Source organism: Sinohyriopsis cumingii, chromosome 6 (assembly GCF_028554795.1).
Source record: "Sinohyriopsis cumingii isolate HCF-2022 chromosome 6, ASM2855479v2, whole genome shotgun sequence".
Classification (NCBI taxonomy): Eukaryota; Metazoa; Mollusca; class Bivalvia; order Unionida; family Unionidae; genus Sinohyriopsis; species Sinohyriopsis cumingii.
Genome location: NC_142966.1, coordinates 61534641 through 61553649, shown reverse-complemented (window position 1 = coordinate 61553649; position 19009 = coordinate 61534641). Strand labels below are relative to the sequence as shown.

General features: G+C 34.3%; 1 protein-coding gene across 2 annotated transcripts in view; it reads right to left on the bottom strand.

Moving 5' to 3' along the window:
- Window positions 1-19009, bottom strand: part of LOC149797062 (scavenger receptor cysteine-rich type 1 protein M130-like) — a 156887-nt gene that overhangs the window by 23903 nt on the left and 113975 nt on the right. For both annotated transcript variants that reach the window (XM_089961740.1, XM_089961741.1), the window contains 4 exons: window positions 11823-12001; window positions 4892-5036; window positions 3828-3985; window positions 854-967 (listed from right to left, as the gene is read on the bottom strand). In XM_089961740.1, coding sequence (XP_089817866.1) covers window positions 854-967; window positions 3828-3985; window positions 4892-5036; window positions 11823-12001 — 596 coding nt within the window. The remainder of the gene's footprint in view (window positions 1-853; window positions 968-3827; window positions 3986-4891; window positions 5037-11822; window positions 12002-19009) is intronic.

Below are 19009 nucleotides of genomic sequence, written 5' to 3'. Positions count from 1 at the left end.
GGATTGTATCTTTAATGAGAGTTCATTTTAAGAAAAAGTCATGCTCCTTCAGTGAATAGGGACTTGATATTTAAACTTACAATATCGAAGATTGTTAGCATGCCAACATAAAGTCCAAATTTGAAAGGACCACATACTATAGAGACTGATAGCTATACCATTTCGCAAATAATTTTATGTTTACCAGTTAGCAAATGATGCTACAAGACTTCGTTTGCTTTCAAATCGTTTTTTAAATGTATTGGATATTAAGGACTATTTATTCGATACAAGGAAGAACGAGCGTTTTGTGTAAGGGTGCACCCGGGTTCAGTATCAATGCTCATTTTATGAGACCTGTCTAATACATATGAACTGCCTTCTTTCAGATTTACTAAATATTACGTGTAAAACGTGTATGGTCAATTCCATTCTTTACTCAGTTGTATATAAATGAAAATATTCTCATCCATTGAGGCAGACAGGTTAAGTCTATTTTCCTATTTATCTTACTTGAGCCCTTTGGATTGTTTTCTAAATTTAACAAATTCCATTTTTCCACTAATACATTTTCGTGTCGTAAAGCGTTGCCTTTGTTCTAAGGCTGGTGGTAACAGGTACCTTTCTAGAAAAAGGTTCATTAACGTTATGTCACTTAATAATACATTGCCTGAAAACAACAAAAGGAATATCATTATATACTTTTTCATTTGTATAACACGATAATTTGCATCACCTACTAAGACAGGACATATATTATATCATTATATATAGCTGAAGAAGAATAATAAAACGTACGTGTAATCTACATCAACATTCGATACTGTGTGAAAATTTGCGCATAGGCAATACGATCAAAGAACATAAGATTTACCTGTAGAGCAGTTCTTCCCTTGCCAACCAATTGGGCAGGTACACAAGTATGTACCGTTTGTTTTTGTACAGTTGCCACCATGTTCGCATGGAAAACTCAAACATTCATTGATACCTGCAATGTAATGCTTCAATAAATTATAATTGAAAGCACCGCGTGATCCTTCAGTTTAAAAATATATCCATTACTTCAAGAAGGAACAGTTAGCGGTGTGTATATGATGAAGGTATTTCGTGGGAGCCTTACTGTAATAAAACATCAGTAATTATAAATTGAATATACATTATTTAAAAACAATATGTTAGTAGTTCAGTAGTTTTTATACTGGAAAGAAAGAAAATTTACGTTTTTGTCATCAAAACGGTTCTTCTAAAAACGGGTAGATGGGACAATGCAAAAATGTATTTGTATGTTAACATGCAATATGTATAGCAACTAAAAAACTTTAAATATTTAAGGACGTCAGCACAGCAATCTGCTAATATATATATATATATATATATATATATATATATATATATATATATATATATATATATATATATATATATATATATATATATGTATATACATATGTATATATATATATATATATATATATATATATATATATATATATGTATATACATATGCACACGTATATATATAAAGTATCAGAGCCTGAAAATTACATCTCGTCCAACAACGTATTAACTCATTGGTGGGAAAAGGTAAGAATGTCATTTAGCTGGAGACATAAATAAAAACATGCATATACAAATGCATAATGAGTGTACTTCTAACCACCTTGTAGCAATATAGATCATTTATGTAAAGTATTCCGCTAAGTTGCTCATTGACTATATCCACTGCATCACATAAAACGGATTATTGAAAACTCATTCAAAGACATTCTGGGTTAAATCATTGTGATAAAAGAAGTCATTCCAGATTAGTTCAATTCATACTGAAAACTCCATACGTCTGGACTTAAGATTGAAAATTTAGGATTATGTATAATTAATTTACAAGACTTTAAATGGCTGATGGAAATGTTTCACTTTTATATTCTAGGGAAATAAAATACTTGTTATTTTACTAAACTTGTAGATTTACACTCTTCGTTCTCAATTCATTGTATATATATATATATATATATATATATATATATATATATATATATATATATATATATATATATATATAGCGATAAAGCAATTTGGTATACCTGTAAAATTGGTATATCAAATTGCGATTCGCCAATGACGCAATAATACGCAGATATAAACATTCTTGCAGTGGCATCCTTGCAAATATGTGATGTCCACTCGTTAATCATTAGTGACGTATGAAAAACGATAAAAAGTATTAATAACCCCAATTTTCTAAATGAGTTTAATATGGTACATAATTTCATCGCAATCCTTTCTGCTTTGCGTTCTCGCTTCCCTGTCATGCATAAGGGGCGACATACATAGAGTGAGAGAGAAAAATAATTTGGGCTGGATAAAAACCTTGAAATAGGACTGACATCAAGTAATCTATAACAATATGTTTCGTCGTAATGGTAAGTGTGCACTTCCCTCTGGCTTTATCTACTGTGTTTATATAATCCATGATGCAATATTGCAAACACTGTCGGTCACGTGGGGCACATACTGTGATATATTTATTGTTTTCTTGTTATTTCTTAAACCTATTGTAACGTTTTAAAAATCGAATATTGATAATTAATATGAAAATGTTCAATGGCCTCCCCATTTCTCTCTCTCTGCCTCTCTTTCTCTCTCTGTCTCTCTCGGTTCTCTCTCTGTATCTCTTTTCTCTCTCTGGATCATCGTAGCAAGATACGGGCGAACATCGATGAAAAGGCGAGCGTAGGGGATTTTCGCTTAAGTCGAGCCGTAAATTTATGGGAGACAGAGAGAGACTGAGAGAGAGAGAGTTTTATGGTCGGTAGTACTGTTATTAAAGGAGAATAATGACTTAAATCAACTGTAAATATAATATAAATATTTATTTCCTCTTGTTGTTTCATCACTTTGCTTAGTTTCTATTCCACACCAAATTCTAAACGCCGGTATGTGAATGGTTGAGCGTTCATGTGAATGGCTGAGCTAACCATGTGTTTATAGTGATCTGCTTTCTTCATTAAAACCATTTATCATAATTAAATCGTAAGGGTGCCTTATATTGTTTAATCAATGTGAATAAAACTTTAGACTCAACGGAGAAAACAATCAACTTATTAATATGTAAAGGTGATTGTATATAGCAACAAAAGGCACATAACATTGTATAAGGGACAGACACGGAATGGATGTGAGGAGTTCATTCACTCAGTCAATACACGGTTGCTTGTAGTCAATCTTAAAATCTGTTCAAGGGGCGAACAAATGTATTTGCATGTGATATAAACAAAATATATGTACTGTATATACGCTGTATCAATTATGTACCACTCGTTGTATAAGTGTTTCATTAAAAGGAAACTCGGCAAGCCTTGTTTCCTTTACAAGAAACATTTATATATCTCGTGATATATCATTGATACAGCGTAAATACTATATATATATATATATATATATATATATATATATATATATATATATATATATATATATATATATATATATAGATAGATAGATAGATAGATATATAGCTACCTTCGTCAAACAATTCGATGCTTGTCGAATACAGCTATGCTTTTGTACATGATATAGTAATTCGTTCGTCTCATTCGATCGTGACACTGACATTAACCTTCTCCGAGTTCAAATTATACAAGCATCGAAAATTCTCTGCTCCTGATCATGTTTGAATTCTCACACTACTCTGGGCATTGTGTTTAACCATTATTGTTTCGATGAGCACTTTATCAAATCCATGATCTTATCCTAGAAACGTACGAATGTAACCTTAGTAAATGTTTCAGCAGTTTTCTTACCAAAACATAGTGTTAGTTCATATATAGGACGCATGCATTGACACCTACCGAAGCAATCTATTCCAACAACTTGATCGGTACAATTGCCTTTATCCAGGAATGCCTTACATAGCCCAATGTCTGCTTCATCACCACGACACTGAATATCTCCAATACGTATCGTTCTACTAATGCCTTTGAAGGCACTGTAATATGGCGCCAATGTGCTTCAAATAAATCAAATCATATTAACTTTTGGGTATCAATATGAACACTACTTATATCTTGTTCATTACTAAAAACAACGAAAAACTGAAATGTCTAATGCAATGTTGAGAACCCAATAGAAATTGGAAATGTTTGTCAATAGATATGTGTTATATTTGATCAGTTCAAAACTCGTTTCGTTTTTATCTTCTGTACATGCCATTCTTTTAAAAAACTTACCCACTGTATGGATTGAAAAGCATTAATAAATCAAAATTATCAATGCGCGCTCTATCATTTAAATAGCTCTACAGCTGCTCTTAATTTTAAAGTACATGTTCATTTTACAATTGGATTTACAGACGAAAGAAAGGAACATATATTTCACAGCAGAAAAAGATTTGTGGTACAAGCTGATAGTAACGTTCTGAAAGATATACAAAACACATTTCACAGACAATATTTACCTCTGCGGAAATGCGGCATTTCTTCAATCCTGCGCTTTTTTATTATTTTGAGGCCGATTTATTAGTCCTAAATTAGTACATTCGACTCACATATAATTCGTGATCTAAACTTGAAGCTAAATAAAACAATGTATTTTCCTGAATAAATTCATCATTTTGTCTTGTATTGGGTCGCATTATACCTATTGCTCTTTAAAATTATATATGATGTTTTGAAATATAACATTTATTTTAACAGATGCACTTTTCAAAACATGATTACATAAGGTATAAGAGGAATAAATTTAAAGTTGACATGTTTTATTATTTCACTGAGTTCAACCTTTATTTTGTTGAATCTCAATCATTTTGTATGAAGGCCGGATACGCAGAAGTATTATCTATTATGATTAATTGGTTTCGTATTGAACATGTTTCATCGATTGATATTGGATGCAAGATATAAAGACGCTGACTTACTAGTACGTCATCATTCGGCAGACAACCTTTGTATTCATCTGGGTCCATGATTTCATACATATTCCTCCCCACTGCCCGTTGTAAAACACCTCCAACTTTCCATTGGACGGTGCTGATCCATACGCGAGGCGTACCTTGTCTCTGCCTGGTAAAATGAATACAAAGACATACACATGTCCCAGTCCACAAGAGAAGGGATAGCAATAAATATTAATAATTAATGGGTACCCGTTCATCTTGTGTGATTCCAAGCGGTGTAATTCGATATATTACTATACTTCTCAGCCCTAACAGGACTGATCACGGCTATTTTTTCACCTATGTGAAGGAAGACTCATCAATCTCTTTTGAAATGTTGTTAGCCAGTGTATAAGTTTCTCTAAGAAATTGTTTGCTGAAAATTCGCTGTATATACATCTGATTCTCGTGCTTAGAGATGAGTACGTTATTACTTACTCAAATTAGCACCTTTACACAATGTTTGAGGCAAACAGTAGGTTTCTTCCATAAGCAAATGCTTATGAGGTTTTCAGGATATATTCACATATTCGTGAAGAAAATTTAACACATTATGTATCAAAAGGTTCTGAAACGTTTGCAATTATTCTGTATCATTTCAGCAAGAACACTTACTGTTACCAATAGCGCAATAATATTCAGAAAATATCAGAAACGTTCAGCAGCAACTTAGCGAATTCTCACGATCAGGTCAGTTCAGGTTATCAAATACTTAGAAATTAATCAGCTTAAGATCACTGATGTATTCCTATATTGCTTGTAAATTGCTAAGGAATAGAGAATAAATATTATCCAATTCTTTAGACGGCGAACAGACAAATTTAAGGTAGATTTAAAACAACTTTGAAAGTATTTCAGATGTTGTTCAGCAAGTGATTATCGGCGGTATTTCAAGACAATGTTAGCATTCAGTTTAAAATCTTTCTTAATGATGGACTGTATAATTACGGTTTTGTCAATGATTTGGTCAGATGACAAAGCTTGGGTTAGGGAAGGTACTTACAGGCTCTATCTATTGTTTAAATATGAAAGAAATACAAAATCGGCTTGTTTTCTATAATACATAAAGGTATCACTTATTAGAGACACATATTTAAACTATCATATAAAAACATATTATATAACCTCTCGATATATACATTGCATCAAAACGACGGTGTCAGAGTATTGTATTATCTAATAGCGTTGCAATTAAACAAATATTTATCCGTAATACTCGGGAGAGAAGGCAGTTGTTTTAGTTAAATAAGTATGGTTTTCAATCTATAAATCATTCAACGTTTTATGGTTTCTTGATTTTAGATAAACAGACCATACTATGTTATAGGCTCGAATCGTATAGCTTTATATCTGGAAGGATACATATCATACTTTCTAGACGCTGATAGTCAAAATTATATATATATATATATATATATATATATATATATACGGTAAACTCAGAAGCATCAATGTATTGAAACTTAGTATATATATATATATATATATATATATATATATATATATATATATATATATATATATATATATATATATATATATATATATATATATATATATATATATGGTCCACTCGCCAGTACTATATTGTCACTCATTTATTGTCGATGTGAAGCAATAGCCACACCTAGTGTAATATATAGTTCGTTCCTGGTGAAATACATTCTTTAGCATTACTATAAGTCCTAAATCAAATTATTTATAGTATGTTTTCTTAATATCTTCAAAATGCCAGCTAGTTATTTTTTTTAAAAAAAAACTGATTAATGTGAAAGGCCTATGAAGTCTTGTCAAGACTTACCTCCTTATGAATATGATGCAACATCATTTTGATATAAAAACTGAATAAGCAGTCATCAAACGCATATAAATAATGTTGCAGATTTAGTTTTGTTAATGGGAAATGATCTACAGCGGTCACCTTTTACAATAACTAGTTAAAGATTTGAATATAACACAACTAATTTCATGACTTCCTCACTCAACATTGTGACCTAAGTATCGAGATCGCGTGTCCGACAGTAACACTTTGATTGGAAGATCGACAATCAGGCGTAAATTCTCCTTTTAATTCAATAAAATAGGTACTTTACTTTGATATGTAGAATTATTCAGTATTAAATATACTTGTAGTAACATGTACTAACAATACCGATAAGTTATAATGTACGACAGTATACACAATGCAAAACATAAGAAGAACATTGTGTGTGTATATATATATGTATATGGACTATTGTACTAGTTGCATAAAAGACCCAGACATAAGGGTATGCTTTAAACTTTGTGGCATTTGACCTTGCTTAATGGATCTGTTGAGGGAGTTGAATATGGAAAGCAAACCATTTTCTTCAAAACAAAAACAAAATAATCTACAAATTGTGTAATTCGATTTCTTTAAAATTCAGATTTAAAAAAATTGAAGTTGAGGCCGATCTTGAAATAGGATATATGTCAGATCATTAAGTTGTTTACCTTTGATGTTAGACGTAACTGCGATATAATATCATGCACAGAACACTTTTCAAAATTTAATAATTTACATTTGAGATATTAATGTTATATAGACCATTGACAAAATAAATGTTAAGTAATATGCTCTCCGTGTGTATTCATTTCATAATAGCCAAAATATATTTTTGATAGATGATTAGATGTTGTATGAGGATTTGCTAAAGGAATTCATATTCTAAAGAAATAAGTAACACCCAAAAGAAAGTAACTAGGAGTTCATGGCAGAGAAAACGTTAAAATAGTAGTTAAAGTAGGTTGGGTACAGGAGTTAGAACGAGCAGTAATAAGGCCAAAAGTTGCATCTACTGGAGGGAAAGTAACAAACTATCCCAAAAGCAAATTTTTTATCCCAACTGATATCATAGTTAATGAAAATCAATGGCACATGGAGATCATCATATTAATATAATTTTAATAAAGTAAATCATATCATCGGAATCTTTGCAAATTAAAAGACGGTTCACGTATTAATCTAGACTCCTTTTAATCAGATATCTAAACACAGCAGTTAGGAAAAATATATAATCTTGAAACAAACTCATTTTGAGGTTTTGGAGTTTCAGAAAAATATTAATGTTAATATACGACCTGGTTCTGATCGCCTTATGGTGGAGATCAGAAATTATGTTTTCAAAGATCTCAATTACTTTGCGCTTGGACATGATATTTTTCATTAGCGACGGTCAACAAAAGGAATTCTAATATGTATCTCTAATGGAACAAGAACATACAATAATTAAAACATGCAGGCTTATATCACTTGCGAAAACTGCATATAAACTTAAATAATTCCAACCAAAAGTAATTGAAACTAATCAAATGGGTTTCATAACTAGCATGTATAATCGGGATGACATATGGGGCATTTATTATATAATGCAGTATAAGAATGACAGATACATTAGTGGTCTTCTCCATCCCATTGACATTGAATATGCCTTTGATTTGCTTACAAGGAAACTTACATGTAAAGTAATCATGTTTGACACATTTGGTTCATTTATTGAAAGTACTGTCTCGCTGTTTATAAAGGTATTTAATTGTGTACTGTTTACAATAGTCAAGTATTCAGATGATTTCTTATTAAGCGTCATAGAAGACGAGGAATTTCTTTCTTGACATATTTTTATCATATATTCTGATTATTTTGGGTCAATCATTGTGTTAAAGATATTTTGTTGTAGATACCGAATATTTATGTCACAATTGGCAGATTATACCTAATCGATTCTTTACGTATTTATGAAGTCATTACTGGCTCTTGGGGTGATACTACAATTATATGCAAAAATCTCTGGCTTTGGTACTAACACTGAGAATACTAAAGTAGTATAGTTTCACAAAAAGAAGAATAGTGAGAAATGTGAATTTTTAAAATGCTTGGCAAAATGTTCTAAACAAATCTTAAGGAAACGTCTGAAATTAATAACGTAGATACAAGTTCTGATATAACAAATGACTAGTTCATTTGTCTCCAAGAACGTTAAGACCTTTGCTTGGTTTATCAAAAGAGTGCCATCTGATTCCACATGGGTGCCATCTGATTCCATTCTTAACAAACCCATTTAAGAAACAAAACTGAGTAAAATGTTGTTGTTTTTTATCTGGAGTGCGGGAAGAACTATGGTTGATGAATGTAAATATAGAAATAAAACGAAAAAGTATTATATAAAACTGTATAACATTTTATGTTTATATGTCCCCATATTGTGATTTTACAGTTTCAGATTTCATTAGAGACTAGTCTATTAGTCTGATTTGTACTTGTGTCGATGTCATGGTGGTTAGTGTGGGTGTTTATGTTTGTTTTGTGTTCGGTTTTTGGGCTGGGTTTTCGGTTCCCATCTTTGGGTTTTTCTGTTTGGTGTTTTAATTTGGTGTTCTTGTCTCTCTCGTGTTTGTGCTTTCTTTTTTTTTTTTTTTTGTGCTGTCTGAATTTGGTTTCCGGATTTGGTTTTGTTTTTGGTTCTCTGTGTTTTCCTCTTTGGTTTTCGGATCCGGTTTTCGAGGTTTGGTTTACGGTGTCGAGATATTATTTTGTCGAAAGGAGGCCGGTAAAAAATAGTATCCTCAAGTATCATTACCTAGATTGGCCTCACTAGTCACCTCTGTCCACACAACGTAATAAAACAGATACTAAATCGCCAAGATGATGCAGAGTATAAAATCAAATCTTTCACATTTCCTCCTTTGTTTTCTATATTGCCTGTTTTTCCTTCTTCTCTGTCTTCAAAACATATTTGATTCATGTTTTCTTGTGATATCATCTAATCCGTCTTTAGTATGTATGTATGTATGTATGTATGTTTGTATGTATGTACGTATGTATGTATGTATGTATGTATGTATGTATGTACTTACGTACGCATGCATGCATGCATGCATGCATGTATGTATGTATGTTTCTGTCTCTCTCAGAATGAATATATATATATATATATATAGAGAGAGAGAGAGAGAGAGAGAGAGAACGTGAGTAAGAGAGAGAGAGAGAGGGAGAGAGAGAGAGAAAGATGTGTGTGCGTGTGCCATCTTAGCAGATGATACTGTTTCCAGAGACACAGATGACGTTGTAAGGGAAATATCTTCATACAAGAGAAATATTATTTCAAATTTGTAAACTGAATGAAAGAAGTATACATGATATGTTTGCACGAAGCTAAGCTGAATTATATGGGTACCTGGACTCAGAAGACAAATTGCTCTTCTTGGATTAAGTGCATGTTTCATAGTTAGTGTCTCCGAGACATGCATAAATCAGAATGTTGAGAAAAAGAAATTGGAAACGTGTTTGAATCGCAAGACTTCAAATTATAGGTTGAAAGTCATTTGCTTGCAAATTGGCGAGTGTGACAGACTGTGTTACCAAGATGTACCCATTTCCAACGAGTGTATGCATTTTACATGTAAAATTCTAGTTAAGGTAGGTGCTTGTGTGTCACATCATAGGTGCGTGTTACGTCATATGTGTTTTGCCTTCTTTTTTGTGTATTTCGGTTTTTAATATTAATATTATATGATTATCTACCAAAATCTCTTTGAACCAATTTCTAATACAAAGATCACAAGTACCTAGCTGGTATAATTTATTTTGCCAGTCACCTGGCACGAACCATCTATATTTAGCTTCCAATTTAAAAAGATTTTTTAGCGCTACACCATTAAATGAGTATCCTTTCCTAGTTTAATCACTTCTATTGCGATACAAATGTTGTACTGTTCAAATTATGAGCACTGAAAATTTAATTTCAGGAAGTAATTAATAAGAACAAGTTTTTATGAAATTGTGTCATAAAGGAATTAGGGGATACAGGACTAGATGACAGTCCTGTAATACCGTTGTAGTGCAGTAGAAATGGACAGAAGTTGTTACGTCACTCAGTAGCACTTAATAACTTATTTTTGTGATGTAGCCGGATTAATATAAAACGTTTTATTTATTTCATTGCTCCTCTCTTAAGTTTTGAATGATCCGAATATTTTAATTAATTCAGAAAGAGGAAAATTTATATATTTATGTGCTAAGTAAATTATGTATCGCTTACCTGTATTTACAGGTCAGAAAGACAAGTAGAGAGTATTCATCTGTTAAATTTTGATATTAATCTTGTCAAATATGTAATTTAAAAGTAATTGTAAACATTTTCTAGTTGTGTTACATTGGTCTCATTTAATGGCAAATTGATATCATGCATGTACATTTCAAAGGTCTTCAGGCGAGACCTAACTATTTCAAATTGAGCAAAACATGTTTAAAGTTTATGACAAGATATGTGATAATTTTCATAGAGGAGACATTTTTGTGATAGATAGACACACCATTTTAAAATCTTTTTGTACTGTTTTTCAGATAAAGATTTCCGCTTGTTTTAGCCAGACCGATCATGTGACAGGACAACTATTTATCATTTTGACGACATTGAAAATCGTTGATAGTTGAATGTTGTAATGCAAATGCGGCCACAGTAAAGCGAGCACATTATTTAAAAGGTGTCTCAAAACGTTACATGTTTTGAGTCAGGGCCATGTTTAATATTAGATCGTTATTTGTAGAAAACATCGATGCCAGAACACATTTTGTCTGTCATATTAGTAATTCGATTTTCTCAGAACCTTGCCCAAACCTGTTGTGAGTGGTTGTAATAACCGACCACGGTTCTATTTTGAATAATTCTGGCCATATGTGATAAAACCATGATATCATTTGAAAAAACAAAATGTTGTTTAATCACCAACAATAATATAAACTCTATCTTTGGCTGACTGTTTAATGGCCTCTTTTTCAGTCCTCGAATTGTGTTATCAAGAATATAAAACTTATAAACTACCTTGACCCGCATCTATTTTATTTTTACTGTGCAATGCATTTTAAAATTAGATCAGTACGTGCGTGACTTACCTAGAGTGTTAGGGGTACATCGGACGCCAGCGTTCCATGAACATGCATACGAAGAAGAACTCCACGTGGTGCCAGTCGAGCAGTCAAATATAGACGGTTCATCGTTTGTGCAATTGGGATCAATACGCAACGAAGGCCCCGATCCCTTCCCAAGCTTGTATGGTGTAGATGATGAAACCCTGTTGAAATTGATTTTTTTTTAAATCGTAATTTATGTATATTTTAATCGCAGTTCAGGTTAAGAAACTACAAGCTTAAATCTAGGCACGACAAGGTCGCAAATAGAAGAAATTGTTATAAATAATAGGCACGTATTGATAGCAGTGGGTCAGTAAAAGAGAGTAGACGAAGTGAATGCAAAATGAGAACCAAAATAGTAATGCAAGAAGCTAGCCATACATATAACGCAAATGGCAATGGTAAATTGAGTCACACAGGATAGACATGACGGCCACCAACTTGAAAGTATGAGTCTCTGGCGTGAATGGTAATGTAACATTAGTCCATAGGTTAAGCATTAGAAAAGACTTTAGCTTCAAGGGGAACTCTATGTGAAAACATAGGCACTGACTGAACAACATACCTTCTTAATGACAAGCATTTACCTTTACTTACCGCCATCCACCAACATCTACTGACCGAAACGCACACCAAATGACCAACGCTCTCGCCTACAAACAGTTGTATAATGGTAGGATTATAGTAGCGGGAAAGTAATGAGGGCAAGCTCCTAAGTTTCTATATTTCTAAGTTTCTATATGCATTCCTTCTTTGCCACCATCGAACACTCACCTTTTTACAAATCAAACAGAGGAAAGAATGTTCAAAGAACAGAATGCTGCCAGAGACTACATGCATATATCTCATATTTATATATAAAGCATTACCTATACCTTAGACCCTATTGACTGTGACGGTATAATTGTATATATTTTACTAGTGTTTTAAATAGCTGTAATCAAGGATGATAACCCATAGTAACATTCAATGGCTGTGATTACAATTAATTATATAATTACGAAATAGACACGGTATTTAGCGGTGTCTACGAAAACTATGGAACAACAGACTAGAATGGTCGAGAATGAAATAATACGAAAATTCCCCAAAAATATTCGCAGGTTATCGGAGTCTAATAATATCCCAGATATTACGCTGAGAAAACAAGCAAGTCTATTAGAAGCTTGTAATCAATAAGTTTCAGAATTGCCCCAGAGGAAGTGACTGTTCAAAACGACGTGACAGTGTTTCGTTGATTATCTAGAACATATGAGACATGCTCCAATAGGTCAACAAAAATGTTGAACACGTCAGGTTAGGTTTGTATCGGAAAAATTAAACGCAGCTTGGCAAATATTGTTTATCGAATTGGACATCTTTTCGTGTCAATGGACATACGTACGGACGTCACCCATGTCATTTAACATCTGGTAACAGTTCAGAAGCAAGAACCATCGAAACTTGGATAATCAATTGTACTGACTTTGCCAGTTGACAGTAATATGAATGTGTTTCCCAGTAACACTCAGACTTGTTTTGCGACAAAAAGTATGATAAGCGTTACGATTGTGTCACAAAACTCATTTAGAAGTAACGTTGTTAGAAATCATTCATTCGGATCAAATCTTAAATATCAGTCGAAAATAAAACAAGTCCTGCTACAAGAACTCTTGTACAAACATGACCCTGATCTACGTTTAGCGCTTTACATCTCGCTTACACGGTTTCGTTTATTTCCCACGAACATTTCAGCAAAGTATTCAACCAAGACATCAAACGTATCCTATTCGAATACCATATATCGTTCATTGACCAAACGTGGATTTTCCCCACAGTAAACATTAGTATCGTCAGCAATAAAGCCCTCAGGAGAATTATAGATCAAAATATTTTCTATGTCAATACGTCTACTTGTCCACGACATATGTCGTTAGGGAGAACCAGGCGTTGTCACCTGGACCTCTGGAATCCAATTTTGCTCAGAATGATTACTTCAGATTTTACTTGATTTTATTAAATCCACAGACACATTGGGGACCAATATATCAAAACAGCATTTCGTAATAGGGGCATGCAGAATTATATTCTTTGTGTGGATTTATTCATGTTTAACAATTTTTGCATTCGCGTTGTAAGTTTAATTTGCTGTGGTTCAAAATGCTTTATTGTTATTTACTCAGCTCAGATGCACATGAACCGATAACCATTTGATTTCAGTTGATGGGGTTAATGTAATTAGATTAAAGAAATATACTTCACGACATTATTATCAATTTCCGTTTTAAACTGATTAAGTGATGGTAATGATTATTCAATTTTTGATTGATTATGCAGAGGATCAACTTTAGCGTGAAATATTAAGTTTGATGCAAATGATTACGCGAACTAAGGATCTGTCTGCATTTATATCTAAACGACAACAGTATATTAAAAGCCGTTGTCAAGCGAAGTGATATTTGCTATGCAGGTAAAATCAGTTTACTAAATTATTTTCGCAAGGAAGGAAAATTCAAGCAAAAGTGGATCGAGAAAAGCTAAGACAGCATCTATAACTAAGGAAACAATTTCTCAAATGAAGCATAATCTAGACGCAGCGGCAGCAGAGAAAAAAGAAAAAGTACAAAATTTAGACACAAATAAGATGATTTCAACATTTGAACAAATCGTGTATTATGACAGTTATGGGTATAATAAAACCTGTGCATCAAGGCATGTGCATGTGAATAGCCAGCTTCTGCTGAAAATCTCTGACTTTGGACTCTTAAAGTCCATTTTAAGACCACATGAGAATGAATTGAAAACAAGAAAGCTCTCCTAAACTAAATCTACGTCATAGTCAATTATCGAAAATTTCTTCCCACAGATATTTCTTTCCATGTTTTAAATCTTTTTTCTCTCTGCCAGAGTCTCTTTAGGTTCCAAAATAGTAGATTCACTTTTTGTCATATATTTCAAAATCTTTACCTCAGATTCGTTTATTGGGAGGGGGGGGGCGGTCTCTTTGAAATCATATTACAGTTTGGTAAATTTATTACTAGTTTCAGTCTAAAAAACATTTCTATGAATTTTGTTCAGTCTGCGCTGATGAATGTGACAGGTTTGGAATTTTAGTATTACTTCCCGTCTTGACCCTATTTATGATATTTCAGACTTGTTCAGTCTCGGGAAACTTAGTATTTTTTCAGAATTTTAGCATTACTTTTATTTTTATTGGAAATGTGCTGCCTTGATTTCAGCTATTTATAATGTAGATTTAATATAAGCACCGCCAACACATTATGAAATATTAGTAATTATTTCTATGAATATGTTGGTTATATCTAAAAAGCCACTAAGCAGCAATCCGTCCATGCGAATTCTCTTTATCTGTTTGGTTTTAAAAGGGTCGGTGTTACATTACGTCCAAATGTTTCATGTCTCCTCTTATGTCACCGTCAATGTATTCGCATATTAGTTAACAGAGGGAAATATAATGTTAATCCTATGGGTTAATATGAAATTCCCTCATGGTTTATACCATTGTTGTTCCCTTTACTACTGATACGTTGTGATCCCTTTAAGTCATAAAAGACTTATTTCGTGATTATATTATACTTGACATATCGCTGCAAGCATAGTATTTAACCATTATGTTTTAAGGAGAGCAATAATTCGACTAGTAAAATTGTGTCAGCTTATTTAAACGTGCATAGTAGTAAATGGGGGCACCCTAGCGTCAAGGGGAATTAGCATTACAAGACCCCTTGGGCAACTCTAGCGTCAAGGGAAAATTAACATGGAGAAAAATCGTGGGTCAGATTAGCGTCAAGGGAAATTAACATGGAGAAAAATCGTGGGTCACTCTAGCGACAAGGGGAATTTAACATGGAACTATAGTATGGGTCTGTCTAGCGACAAGGGGAAATTAACATGGGAATAGAGTTTGGGTTTGTCTAGGGACAAGGGGAATTGAATATGGGATTTTTTTTTTTAAATTTAAATTTAAATTTAAATTTAAAAAAAGGGGTAGGCAATGGAAAGGCTATCTCTTTTCGAGAAATATGGCTGGCCCTGAAAAGGGCCTTTGGGTTTATGTTAATATTAATATTAACATAGATGGCATCTGTCACATCTTCTTCTTCTTCTTCTTAAACTCCTTCTAACTGCCGGTCCATACACAAGTACCCTCTTGAGACATCCTTGTCTTTCTATGTAAACTCTCCTCATCCATTGACTAGTATCTGTCCTATCAACAACAGTCCACTTGGACCTGACATACATGAGCATGTCCGTCCTAAACATCATGGAAGACACAAGGGTGGATGACTCAACTGTGGTCCACATCTTGAAGCGACGAGAATAGGTGAATCAATGCAGTGAACTGCGCTTATTTATAGGTACAGGAAGGATTGAAACGGATTGAATTCATTCACCAATCCGAACACGCGTTACAAAATTCAGTCAGCTCGCATCCAATCCGAAGAGAGCAGTCTGTGACGTCACGTGGTCTATATAGATTCGTTAGCGCTAGTGTGCAGTCAATCTATGCGACAGTGATTCAACATGACGGAAACTCAGAAAACGATCCATTGGGGTGCACCAGCAGGGGAGACTGCCCAAGGGAACCCGGACTTACTTTCAGAAGAGGTACATTGGGATTTTGTGGATTTTCTTACCTCGCAAGAATTTGTTCCGGAACCTTCGTTACCTTCTTCATTACCGCAAGTGGAGAATTTTAGACAGAGACAGAAAGAAGAATTGGAGAAATTTATGCAACGACAAAAGGAAGCGGAACAAGCTTTTCTCCTACAGCAACAGCAACAGCAACAAGAAGAGGTAAGAAAAAAACAACAGCAACAACAGCAAGAAGAAGTAGCAGCAAAGAAACAAGAGGGTGAAAATCAAACTGCTACGGTACTGTTGGACATTTTAGCGGAGTTAAGAAGTCTGAAACAAATGTATCAGACTTCTTTATCACGACCGAAGAGAATACGACCTTCCCGAGCTAAACACGCCAACCCTGTGACTAAGCCTATCGTACCACCCTTAGTGATTTCAACCCAATCATCAGAAGTAGGCCTTGGCCGTGGCAAAGGCTTAAGGCAGTTAAAGTTGATTGCTTAAACTCACCCCTACACCAAAATAAAAAGGCCCTTTTCAGGGCCACCCACATTTCTCGAAAAGAAATACAATTTCAATTTGCCAATAACTCAAAAATAAACCCCACCCATTTTACCCTTATAGTACGTGTCTGTGTATGAGTGCGTGAGTGTAGCTTCTTATTTTAAAATCAAAACTCAAAGACACTTACCTTATATCATTCATGTATTCTTTTATCCATTTTTTACAATCCAATTCACAGCAAAACACTTTAATTAAAAGTTCATTGACTTCTTCTTTCTCCTTGTTTAGTCTCTCTGTTTTTTGAATTTCTTCACCGTTTTTTCCTCATTTTCTTCCCTTCTTCTTTTCTTCTCCTGTTTCTTTGCTTCTTTTAAATAGAATTGTCTTCATTCTTCCTCTGAAGAATCCCTCTCTTCTTTCGAAGAATCCCTCTCTTCTTCCGAAGAATCCCTCTCTTCTTCTGAAGAATCCTTCTTTTCTTTTGACTCCTCTTGTTTCTTTTTTGGGCAATCTGGAGACCAATGTCCTTTTTCTTTACAATAATAACAGGTATCTTGACTTTTGTCTTTTTTAGCCCCTGTTTTTTTTTTCTTTTTTTGACGGTCTGGACACTCTGAAGACCAATGCCCTTTCTTCTGACAGATATAGCAAGTATCCTGACTCTTATCTCGAAAGGAAGGAGAGTAGTCTGTCGGCTGGTCTGAAGAGAATTTTCTAATGACCCCTCGCAAAGCTCTGACGAAACGTTCGATTTGGCTAGTCTCTTCCATTGTTCTCCTCGGTTTGAGAGTGAAATGAATAGTGAAAGGACAAGACACACCCTTTTTATATATGCTGGTTTGCCATGACTATAAATTAGTCTATGGTGTTTGAACTTGAGTCATTTGACGTTTTGCACTCAAGATGAAACGATCCTATTCATTCGAGAAGAAAGAAGAAGAAGAAAGTAAGAGGCAGAAACGTGATCTATCGCCTCGTACCAGGGCTGAAATCTTGGCACAAATTCATGCCAGTGATTTTGAAGAGGACATGAGTGAACCAGAATCCGAACCCTCTAAACCAAGTTCACCACCCTTAGTCAACCCTGAAAAGTACTATTCCATTCGAGAGACGGAAAAGCGCTACTCTAGAAAATTTAGAACCACGGCTTACACCTACACGGTGAAGTTTAAAGATTTCAAGGCCGACGTACCCTTGGAGAAAGCAGAAGGGTTTATCACCGAGATGTGGGATTCTTTGCTCACCGCACTCAAGCGACAATGTCAACCCAAAGAAGACGATCGCTTGACACTATCCATAGATCACGACGGTTTGAAATCCCCTGTTTGGATCGAGTTTAGCAGACCCGCAGAACTAACCCCTTCCAAAATCATGGACAAGATTCAACACGTACAACAATCTAATGACCAGTTTGACATCACCGATGGTAAAGCCACACTGAAAATGGCCCACGTCTCTCTTCCTCAAGGGACAGGACGCAAAAAGATGTTATTGGTGGACAACCTTCGCAACACCAAAACAAGTCTCGTCCGAATTCACAACCCTCAAGACCAGATGTGTTTAGCCCGTGCCATCGTGGTGGGACGAACCTATGCCAACAAGAACGACACGGTAGAATGGAAAAGAACCTGGAAAACTATTCAACAATCCGATCGAGCCAAACAACGAAATGAAGCAGAACTCCTGTTACAACAAGCCGGACTGTCCAAAGACACACCCTGTGGCATTCCTGAGATGCAAAAATTGCAAGATGCCCTAGCTCCACGCTACACCTTGAAAGTGCACCCTCAAGAAATGCGTGGAACTCTGTTGTTTCGAGGCCAAGATTTTAAGGACGGAAAATACATTCATGTCTATTATCACGATGAACATTTCGATACCATTACCAGTATCACTGGATTCCTGGGATACAGTTATTATTGTGAGAAATGTGATTATGGTTATAACAATCGAGAGCAACACAAGTCTTGTGGATGGAAATGCCCAGGATGTTTGGCCTCTCCACCCTGTCTGAGCGAAGAACCAGTGCCTTGTTCAACTTGTCTGCGCACGTTTGTCAGCCCTACCTGTTACCAGCAACATTT